Consider the following 12,050-nt stretch of genomic DNA (forward strand, 5'->3'; position numbering starts at 1 on the left):
TAGGGCGAGGGGGTGTGGGGAGAGGTGTGTGTAGGGGGAGGGTGTGTAGGGAGAGCGGGGTGTAGCGGGAGGGGGGTGTAGAGGAAGGGCTGAAGGGGTAGGGGGTGTAGGGAGAGCCAGGTGTAGGGGAGAGGGGTGTAGGGGAGGGGGGTGTAGCGGAGATGGTGACAGGGGAGGGGGTGAAGGGGAAGGAGTGTGTAGGGATGGAGGTTTGGGGGGAGCGGGTGTGGGGAGGGGGAGTGTAGGGGGAGGGGGGTGTGGAGCTATGGACGGGATGTCCGGGTATCAGGGTTTCCCTGCGTGCTGTGCAGTTTTACCTCCATAGTGTGCAACTTTGGGCCCTGACAAGTTCCACGCCCAGAGGTCAGCCTGATTGGCTGGCTTGGCTTCCTGTCGGGAAGGGAGCACTCCGCAGGGCAGGATGGCCTGACCCCCGGCCCAGGGGAGAGGGGCTGTATATGGGGTTGTGACCCCAGGTCTCGGGGGGGAGGGGCTGTGTATGGGGAGTCTGACCCCAGGGGGAGGGGCTGTGTATGGGGCTCTGACCCCAGGGGGAGGGGCTGTGTATGGCGAGTCTGACCCCCAACCCCGGGGAGAGGGGCTGTGTATGGGAGTCTGACACCAGCCCCACGGGGGGGGCGGCGGGGGATGGGGGGTGGGGCTGTGTATGGGGTTTGACCCCTGACCCTCAATGGGGGGAGGGGCTGTGTATGGGTGCCTGACCCCCGACCCCGGGGGGGAGGGGCTGTGTATGGGTGTCTGACCCGGGTGGGGGGGGGGGGCAGGCCTGTGTATGGGGTCTGACCCCTGACCCCCGTGGGGGAGGGGCTGTGTATGGGTGCCTGACCCGGGGGGGGTGGGGGCAGGGCTGTGTATGGGGTCTGACCCCTGACCCCTGTGGGGGCGGGGCTGTGTATGGGGGTTCTGACCCCGGCGGAGCTTGGGGTACTGGGAGATGCACTCCTGCCCCTCCTGATCCACAAGCAATGCAGTGAAGGCACTTACCTTCTCCCCGAAGCCATCCTCACATCCTTCAGATGCCGGGTTTCCCAAGGCCTGGGAAACCCAGCCAGCCACTGTAAAACATTCAAAGCAGGTTAAATCAGAGACTGCCAACCCCATTAAAATATTGACATTGCCATCCGGCGCCCTGGGAACGGGTTGTCTGCCCGCCCCATGTCCTGCCCACTTGTTAAACCCGCAGGTTACTGGGTGGACACAGCTTCCTGACGCGGCTGGAATTTGTGCCCATTTAACAGCCCACCTCCACCCACTCCCACCTGCTCACCTATCTTACACCTCCCCCACCCCACCCCATGTCACCATTGAAAGTGGGTGAAGGAGAGGGGTGACGTGATGGACAGGAGGATACATGGAGTTCAGATACAGTTCGTGTGAAGACTGGCTGGGCAAACAAACGTTTTTCCATGGTGTGATTTCTATGTAATTCCTCTGCTCAAGCTGCACTGCACTGAATCCGGGAGTGAAGCAGATCAGGATTGGAAGGTTTTCATTCCCAACACTAACCTCAGTGAGCACACAAATCCAGCAGGGAAACTAACCCGGCCTACGCAGCGAGTTGTTTCCATCTGGAACGCGCTGCCTGAAAGGGAGCTGGTTCCAGAGTAACTTTCAAAGGGCAATTGGAGAAATAAAATGGACAGGCCTACGTGGAACGAGCAGGGGGCAGTGGGACTAACTGGTGCATCTTTCAAAGGGTAGCACAGACCTGTAAATTACCTCCTTCTGTACTGTCTCATTCTATGATTCTCGGACAGACCCCTACCCAACGAGTAACAATCACCAAGCACTCAACCATGGTAAACTCACTCTCCTCATGTTCAGCAAGCTCCGCCAGTAACGCCTCCCCACAGTGTCCTGTGTTACTGACTGTAACTTGACTAATATTGATCCATCTCACTCACAAATGTGTCTAACATATGGCCCCGGACTGTAACACACAGGAATGGGCTTCCCGTGCAGAGCACAGTTGCTGATTCTGACGCAGAGCGCTTGTATTTTTTCCCCTTGAGTTTCCCTTTTTTTATTCATTAACAATATGTGGGTGTCACTGGCAAGGTCGGCATTTATTGCCCATCCCTAATTGCCCCTTGAGAATGTGGTGGTGAGCCACCTTCTTGAACCTCTGCAGTCCGTGTGGTGAAGGTGCTCCCACAGTGCTGTTAGGGAGGGAGTTCCAGGATTGTGACCCAGCGACGATGAAGGAACGGCGATATATTTCCATGTCAGGATGGTGTGTGACTCGGAGAGGAACGTGGAGGTGGTGGTGTTCCCATGCGCCTGCTGCCCTGGTCCTTTTAGGGGGTAGAGGTCGTGGGTTTGGGAGGTGCTGCCGAAGAAGCCTTGGCGAGTTGCTGCAGTGCATCTTGTAGATGGTACACACTGCAGCCAGGGGGCGCCGGTGGTGGAGGGAGTGAATGTTGAAGGTGGTGGATGGGGTGTCGATCAAGCGGCTGCTTTGTCCTGGATGGTGTTGAGCTTCTTGAGTGTTGTTGGAGCTGCCCTCATCCAGGCAAGTGGAGAGTATTCCATCACACTCCTGACTTGTGCCTTGTAGATGGTGGAAAGGCTTTGGGGAGTCAGGAGGTGAGACACTTGCTGCAGAATACCCAGCCTCTGACCTGCTCTCATTGCCACAGTATTTAAGTGGCTGGTCCAGTTAAGTTTCTGGTCAATGATGACCCCCAGAATGTTGATGGTGGGGGATTCAGCGATGGCCATGCTGTTGAATGTAAAGGGGCTGTGGTTAGACTCTCGCTTGTTGGAGATGGTCATTGCCTGGCACTTGTGTGGCATGAATGTTACTTGCCACTTATCAGCCCAAGCCTGAATGTTGTCCAGGTCTTACTGCGTGCGGGTATGGACTGTTCCATTATCCCAGGAGTTGTGAATGGAACAGAACACTGTGCGATCATCAGCGAACATCCCCACTTCTGACCTTATGATGGAGGGAAGGTCATTGATGAAGCAGCTGAAGATGGTTGGGCCCAGGACACTGTCCTGAGGAACTCCTGCAGCGATGTCCTGGGGCTGTGATGATTGACCTCGAACCACCACAACCATCTTCCTTTGTGCTAGGTATGACTCCAGCCAGTGGAGAGTTTTCCCCCTGATTCCCATTGACTTCAGTTTTACTAGGGCTCCTTGATGCCACACTCGGTCAAATGCTGCCTTGATGTCGAGGGCAGTCACTCTCACCTCACCTCTGGAATTCAGCTCTTTTGTCCATGTTTGGACCAAGGCTGTAATGAGGTCTGGAGCCGAGTGGTCCTGGCAGAACCCAAACTGAGCATTGGTGAGCAGATTATTGGTGAGTAAGTGCCGCTTGATAGCACTGTCGACAACATCTTCCATCACTTTGTTGATGATTGAGAGTAGACTGATGGGGCGGTCATTGGCCGGTTTGGATTGTCCTCCTTTTTGTGGACAGGACATACCTGGGCAGTTTTCCACATTGTGGGGTAGATGCCAGTGTTGTAGCTGTACTGGAACAGCTTGGCTAGAGACGCGGCTAGTTCTGGAGCACAAGTCTTCAGCACGACAGCCAGGATGTTGTCGGGGCCCATAGCCTTTGCTGTATCCACTTGGCACTTCTGGCTGAAGATGGTTGCAAACGCTTCAGCCTCGTCTTTTGCACTCAAGTGCTGTGCTCCGCCATCATTGAGGATGGGGATATTCATGGAGCCTCCTCCTCCCGTTAGTTGTTTAAGGGTCCACCACCATTCACGACTGGATGTGGCAGGACTGCAGAGCTTTGATCTGATCCATTGATTGTGGGATCGCTTAGCTCTGTCTATAGCATGCTGCTTCCGCTGTTTAACATGCATGTAGTCCTGTGTTGCAGCTTCCCCAGGTTGGCACTTCATTTTTAGGTACGCCTGGTGCTGCTCCTGGCATGCTCTTCTACACTCCTCATTGAACCAGGGTTGGTCCCCGGGCTTGATGGTAATGGTAGAGTGAGGGATATGCCGGGCCATGAGATTACAGATTGTGGTGGAATACAATTCTGCTGCTGCTGATGGCCCACAGTGCCTCATGGATGCCCACTTCTGAGCTGCTAGATCTGTTCTGAATCTATCCTATTTAGCACGATGGTAGTGTCACACAACACGATGGAGGGTGTCCTCAGTGTGAAGACAGGACTTTGTCTCCACAATGACTGTGCGGTGATCAATGCTACCAATGCTGTCATGGAGAGATGCCTCTGCGACAGGTAGATTGGTGAGGACGAGGTCAAGTAGGTTTTTCCCTCGTGTTGGTTCTCTCACCACCTGCTGCAGGCCCAGTCTGGCAGCTATGTCCTTCAGGACTCGGCCAGCTCAGTCAGTCGTGGTGCTACCGAGACACTCTTGGTGATGGACATTGAAGTCCCCCACCCAGAGTACATTCTGTGTCCTTGCTACCCTCAGTGCTTCTTCCAAGTGGTGTTCACCATGGAGGAGTACTGATTCATCAGCTGAGGGAGGGCGGTAGGTGGTAATCAGCAGCAGGTTTACTTGCCCATGTTTGACCTGAAGCCATGAGACTTCATGGGGTCCGGAGTCAATGTTGAGGACTCCCAGGGCCACTCCCACCCGACTGTATACCATTGTGTTGCCACCCCTGGTGGATCTGTCCTGCCGGTGGGACAGGACATACCCAGGGCTGGTGAGGGAGGAGTCTGGGACATTGGCTGAAAGGTATGATTCTGTGAGTATGACTATGTCGGGCTGTTGCTTGACCAGTCTGTGGGACAGCTCTCCCAATTTTGGCACAAGTCCCCAGATGTTGGTGAGGAGGACTTTGCCGGGTCGCCTGCGCTGGGAGTGCTGTTGTCGTGTCTGTACCCGGTGCCGAGGTCCGACCAGTTTTATTCTTATAGTTTTCTGTAGAGGTTTGTTGCAATGGAGTGTCTCGCTGGGCCATTTCAGAGGGCAGTTCAGAGTCAACCACATTGCTGTGGGTCTGGAGTCACATATAGGCCAGACCGGGTAAGGACGGGTTTTTCCTACAATCCGGTAGTTTTATGGTCACCACTACTGACGCTAGCTTTTTATTCCAGATTTATTTAATTGAATTTAAATTCCCCAGCTGCCCATGGTGGGATTTGAACTCATGTCTCTGGATCATTCGGTCCAGGGTTTGGATTACTAGACCAGTAACATAACCACTATATTACCGTTCCCAGAAATATATATTCGAGACTCTAACACACAGTGTGCAATTAAGATATAGTATGAACTGTATGACTGTGAGCTGTGATGGGGTTCTATAAATTTCTGTACTATTGTTGTATTCCCAGCCAGTCCTTGTGTCGCTGTGTCCAGGAGCACTGCACCCTGCCGTGGAGGCTGGAACTGTCCGATTACTGTTGTTGCAGAGTGATCCTTCTGCTTACAGCTGTCAGCTGCCGATCTGTGGACTAAAGGTCAAGGGAACGCCCAGCTCAGAGACTCCACAGCCTAGCGTTTACCTCCTGCCTCCCGGGCTCTCCTCTACGCTACTTCGCTGGTCGTTCACAGTACCTGCTGTACCCGCAGTACCCGTTATACCTGCAGTACCCGTGGTACCGGCTGTACCCACTGTACCCACTGTACCCGCAGTACCCACTGTACCCGCAGTACCGGCTGTACCCGCAGTACCCACTGTGCCCACTGTACCCACTGTACCCACAGTATCCACAGTACCCGCTGTACCTGCTGTACCAGTGGTACCGGCTGTGCCCGCAGTACCCACAGTACCCACTGTACCCACTGTACCTGCAGTACCCACTGTACCTGCTGTACCCACTGTACCCACTGTACCCGCAGTACACACTGTACCCTCTGTACCCATTGTACCCACTGTACCCGCAGTACCTACAGTACCCACTGTATCCGCAGTACCCACTGTACCCACTGTAGCCACTGTAGCCACTGTACCCGCAGTACTCGCAGTACCCACAGTACCCACTGTACCCGCAGTACTCGCAGTACCCACAGTACCCACTGTACCCGCAGTACTCGCAGTACCCACAGTACCCACTGTACCCGCAGTACCCACTGTACCCACTGTACCCGCAGTACCCGCAGTACCCATTATACCCACTGTACCCGCAGTACCTGCAGTACCCACTATACCCACTGTACCCGCAGTACCCGCAGTACCCACTGTACCCGCAGTACCCACTGTACCCACTGTACCCGCAGTACTCGCAGTACCCACAGTACCCACTATACCCACTGTACCCGCAGTACCCGCAGTACCCGCAGTACCCGCAGTACCCACTATACCCACTGTACCCGCAGTACCCGCAGTACCCACTATACCCACTGTACCCGCAGTACCCACTGTACCCGCAGTACCCGTAGTACCTGCAGTACCCACTATACCCACTGTACCCGCAGTACCCGCAGTACCCACTGTATCCGCAGTACCCACTGTACCCGCAGTACCCGCAGTACACACTATACCCACTGTACCCGCAGTACCCGCAGTACCCACTATACCCACTGTACCCACAGTACCCGCAGTACCCACTGTACCCGCAGTACCCACTGTACCCGCAGTACCCGCAGTACCCACTATACCCACTGTACCCGCAGTACCCGCAGTACCCACTGTACCCACTGTACCCGCAGTACCCACTGTACCCGCAGTACCCGCAGTACCCACTATACCCACAGTACCCACTGTACCCGCAGTACCCACTGTACCCACAGTACCCACTGTACCCGCAGTACCCACTATACCCACTGTACCCACTGTACCCGCAGTACCCACTGTACCCACAGTACCCACTGTACCCGCTGTACCTACTGTATCCACTGTACCCACAGTACCCACTGTACCCGCAGTACCCACTGTACCCGCTGTACCTGCAGTACCCACTGTACCCGCAGTACCCGCAGTACCCACTATACCCACTGTACCCGCAGTACCCGCAGTACCCACTGTACCCACTGTACCCGCTGTACCTACTGTATCCACTGTACCTGCAGTACCCACTGTACCCACTGTACCCGCAGTACCCGCTGTACTTACTGTACCTACTGTACCCACTGTACCCACAGTACCCACTGTACCAGCTGTACCCACTGTACCCGCAGTACCCACTGTACCCACTGTACCCACAGTACCAACTGTACCCGCTGTACTCACTGTACCCACTGTACCCGCAGTGCCCACTGTACCCACAGTGTCCGCAGTGCCCACAATGATTATTAGTTTTCCGGAGCTTGCCGTTGGTGTTGCTGAAGGTCAGGATTGTTTGTTTAGAGAGACGCTTGCTGCAGAGAATACTTGGCGAGCAAACCGCACGGGCCCTGATCACACAATGCTGGACACCGGTAACTCAGACAGCAACGAGCCTCCTGCTCTACATACTGCTGCAACATTTAAACATTCAGAATCTTTGGAGACTGAAATGCTGAAATTCCTTCAGCAAACAAGCTTCCTGACCCATCACCCCAGTCAGTCTGGCCTTCTGACCCCATCTGCCTGTGGGCCATCCATCTCTGAGGATGGGGCCAGGATTAAATACAAGAATTCCCAGTGGATTGATGGGAAGAGCAATGAGGGGATTTGTGAAGCCCAGGTTCTCCCCAATGCTGCATTTCCAAACAGGCGGAGGAGGGTCAGATCTCTGGAACTAACAAGGAGACAGCAGCGAGTGCAGAATGAGGACAGCAGCAGTGATGAAGACAGACTCGTCATCGCGACCGAATGGATATGAGAGAAATGAACCGCCAAACCGGCTCAGGGCAGGTACAGCACGGGTTAGATACAGAGTAAAGTTCCCTCTACACTATCCCATCAAACACTCCCAGGGCAGATACAGCACGGGTTAGATACAGAGTAAAGCTCCCTCTACACTGTCCCATCAAACACTCCCAGGGCAGGTACAGCACGGGTTAGACACAGAGTAAAGTTCCCTCTACACTATCCCATCAAACACTCCCAGGGCAGGAACAGCACGGGTTAGATACAGAGTAAAGTTCCCTCTACACTGTCCCATCAAACACTCCCAGGGCAGGAACAGCACGGGTTAGATACAGAGTAAAGTTCCCTCTACACTGTCCCATCAAACACTCCCAGGGCAGGAACAGCACGGGTTAGATACAGAGTAAAGTTCCCTCTACACTGTCCCATCAAACACTCCCAGGGCAGGAACAGCACGGGTTAGATACAGAGTAAAGCTCCCTCTACACTGTCCCATAAAACATTCCCAGGGCAGGTACAGCACGGGTTAGATACAGAGTAAAGCTCCGTCTACACTGTCCCATCAAACATTCCCAGGGCAGGTACAGCACGGGTTAGATACAGAGTAAAGCTCCCTCTACACTGTCCCATCAAACATTCCCAGGGCAGGTACAGCACGGGTTAGATACAGAGGTAAGGCTGTTGACAAGACAGAACAGGTGATGACCACGGCCCCACCAAGTCTGAAGCGTTGCTTCACCCTTTCCAAATGCTAATGTCAACCTTGTTGCAGGAGTGGAAAACCCTTTTGCTATGTGGATAGACACGAACCTCCCCATCAAAACACTTTGTGTGATATTGGCTGAACATTGAACAGAAGGAGGATATTTCCTTGTGTGATAATGGACTATTCACTGACCCAGGTTGGGGAGGTGATCAAAAGGTACATCAAAGGGGGGATTGCGCCATTCATTGTTACGGGCAGGTTCTTTGTGTTATAAAAACTGTGTGTTTTGGATCAAACCTCAGCAACTTACAAGGAAATTGCAGGTGGAGTTGGTCAACCACACATATGGAAACCTGCTCCTCTGAATGACTGCTGGGGTGAATGGTGTTTGAAACTAAAGAGAGTTACTGGTTGATGTGCAATGACGGTTGTTATCCGGCATATAATAAACAGTTAAAAGAATACTGAGCCGTGAGCCTTGACCATTTTATCCCAGCGGATGGGTTCAGGTCGGATTCTGGAATTAGAGGAAAGAGAAAGGCGCGGGTTAGCCTACCGACAGAAATGGCGCTGGAACAAGGACCTGATAGGGGAACAATTGAAGATAGGGTAGAGCAGTATGTGGATAAGAAATAACCGTTGAGAGAGGGATGGGTGCGAGTCGTTGTGACTGCGTGCGATTCTCTTACAGCAGCTGCAGAACGGGGGGAAACTCCCATGGCCAAGAAAATCAAAATGGGGTGTTGGCATGTCAGAAAAAAACACAACAGTTAGCGCAGGAACAGCAGCGACATGAAGAAAGGTTGCAGGAAAAGGATGCAGTAACAGGAAGATTGAGGAATGAATTGTCGGAGGCTGGACAGGAGCGAGAAGGAGAGAGGAAAAGGATGGAGACAAGGGGCAGCTACCTAGAAGTACAAGAAGTTGATTTGCAACACCACTGCGGGCATCAGCGAGAAGAAGTGGATAGTGAACGGAAGGAAAAGAGTCGAGTGTCTCAGGAGTCTGGAGACGTAATGGCAGCGTTCCGGGGGGTGTGAGGGCAGCACAGGGAACTCGAAACATGTGCTGATCATTCAACGTGCCAGGAAGAGATTGAACCACTCCTGCAGAGACAGAGAGGTATAGTGTGTCCAGGCAGGGGTCATGGAGGGAGGGAATGCATTAGACACATGGTGGAAAAAGGCAGAAAAGGAAATTGTGGAAGATGAAGAGAAAGGGCAAGGAGTAATGTGTCGGTACGGCACACAGAAACAATACCGGTGGCGGTGAATTATGATGAAGCTTATATTCCCTCACAATTAAGGGAAGCAGCACAGGTGTTAGGAAACCTCAGACTGGTCGGAGCTAAAGAGCAATATTTACAATGTCCGTGTGTGAATCAAGGGGATGAGAGTAAAGCTCGGAAAGAAGAAGTTAGTTCCAGCAACAACTGCCACGAGAAACAGGGAAGGATAATGAGGATGTGAAAGTTGCCATTAGGGTGGTGCACAAACAGGTCGTGCATATATTACAGGGTCAGCAGCACCATGCGCAATGCAAAAGACAGGTTAAAAGCAAGACCAATTAAAGGCAGGGTGCAATTAAAAATATATTAGGAAAGCAAAGAGAGAGCATGAAAGCATGTTGACAAATAAAATCAGGGAAAACCCAAAGATGTTTTATAAATACATCAAGAGCAAGAGGATAACTAGAGAAAGAGTGGGGCCTATTAGAGACCATAAACAAAATTTGTGTGTGGAGGTGGAAGACGTGAGTGTGATTCTTAATCAATACTTTTCATCTGTTTTCACAAAAGCGAGGGGCGATGCAGACTTTGCAATGATAGAGGAGGAGTATGAAATATTAGACGAGATAAACATAGTGAGAGAGGAGGTATTGAGGGGCTTAGCAGCTTTGAAAGTGGATAAATCCCCAGGCCCGGATGAAATGTATCCCAGGCTGTTAAGAGAATCAAAAGAGAAAATAGCAGAGGCTCTGACCATCATTTTCCAAACCCCTCTGGCTGCTAATGTTGCACCTTTGTTTAAAAAGGGAGAAAGGGATAGACCAAGTAATTACAGGCCAGTCAGCCTAACCTCAGTCTTGGGAAAATGATTGGAAACAATCCTGAGGGCCAGGATAAATCTTCATTTGGAAAAACACGGATTAATCAAGGACGGTCAGCATGGATTTGTTAAGGGAAGGTCGTGTCTGACTAACTTGATTGAATTTTTCGGGAGGTAACCAGGAGGGTCGATGAGGGCAGTGGATATGATGTAGTGTATATGGATTTTAGCAAGGCTTTTGATAAGGTCCCACATGGCAGACTGGTCACAAAGGTTAAAGCCCATGGGATCCAGGGCAAAGTGGCAAGTTGGATCTAAAATTGGCTCAGAGGCAGGAAGCAAAGGGTAATGGTCGATGAATGTTTTTGTGACTGGAAGGATGTTTCCAGTGGGGTTCTGCAGGGCTCAGTACTGGGTCCCTTGCTTTTTGTGGTATATATCAATGACTTGGACTTAATGTTGGGGTATGATTAAGAAGTTTGCAGATGACACTAAAATCGGCCGTGTAGTTGATAATGAAGAAGAAAGCTGCAGACTGCAGGAAGATATCAATGTACTGGTCAGGTGGGCAGAACAGTGGCAAATGGAATTTAATCTGGATCAGTGTGAGGTAATGCATTTGGGAAGTCTAACAAGGCAAGGGAATACACATTAAATGGTACAGCACTGAAAAGTGTAGAGGACCTTGGAGTGCAGGTCCACAAATCGCTGAAGGTAGCAGGCCAAGCAGATAAGGTGGTTCAGAAGGCAAACGGAATACTTGCCTTTATTAGCCAAGGCATAGAACACAAGAGCAAGGAGGTTTTACTTGAACTGTATAAAACACTGGTTAGGCCGCAGCTGGAATACTGTGTGCAGTTCTGGTCACCACATTACAGGAACGATGTGATTACATTGGAAAGGGTGTAGAGGAGATTTACAAGAATGTTGCCTGGACTGGAGAATTTTGATGGTGAGGAAAGATTGGAGATACTGGGTCTGTTTTCTTTAGCTGAGGGGAGACCTGATTGAGGTGCATAAAATTATGAGGGGCCTGGATAGAGTGGATAGGAAGGACCTGTTTCCCTTGGCAGAGGGGTCAACAAACAGTGGGCATAGATTTAAAGTAATGGGGGAGATATAGAGCAGATATGAGGGGAAATTTCTTTACCTAGGGTGTGATGGGGGTCCAGAATTAACTGCCTGAAAGGGTAGAGGCAGAAACCCTCCAGCATTTAAAAGATACTTGGATGTGCACTTAAAGTGCCGTAACCTGCAGGGACCTAGAGTTGGAAAGTGGGATTGGTCTGAATAGCTCTTGATCGGCCGGCGTGGATATGATGGGCCAAAATGGACTCCTTCTGTGCTGTAAATTTCTATGATTCTCTGACCCTATGAACAATAAGGGCTTCCGAGAAACATTGTCTCTGCCATGACCTCATTGTCTGGGAAGCTACGAAGGCTATTAAGAACATAAGAACATAAGAAATAGGAGCAGGAGTAGGCCATTCGGCCCCTCGAGCTTGCTCCGCCATTCAATAAGATCATGGCTGATCCGATCATGGACTCAGCTTCACTTCCCTGCCCGCTCCCCATAACCCCTTATTGCTTTATCG

The 12,050-nt window shown here is 51.8% G+C and overlaps 1 protein-coding gene across 1 annotated transcript in view; it reads left to right on the forward strand.

The window, feature by feature from the left end:
- Positions 1-5,522, forward strand: part of LOC139277449 (transcription factor HIVEP3-like) — a 197,995-nt gene extending 192,473 nt beyond the window's left edge. Inside the window, exon 6 of the mRNA XM_070895920.1 lies at positions 5,307-5,522. Within this exon, the coding sequence (XP_070752021.1) occupies positions 5,307-5,426 (120 nt within the window). The 3' untranslated portion in view covers positions 5,427-5,522. The remainder of the gene's footprint in view (positions 1-5,306) is intronic.
- The last annotated feature ends 6,528 nt before the right edge of the window (positions 5,523-12,050 follow it).

Source organism: Pristiophorus japonicus, chromosome 12, assembly GCF_044704955.1.
Source record: "Pristiophorus japonicus isolate sPriJap1 chromosome 12, sPriJap1.hap1, whole genome shotgun sequence".
In the NCBI taxonomy this organism is placed as follows: Eukaryota; Metazoa; Chordata; class Chondrichthyes; family Pristiophoridae; genus Pristiophorus; species Pristiophorus japonicus.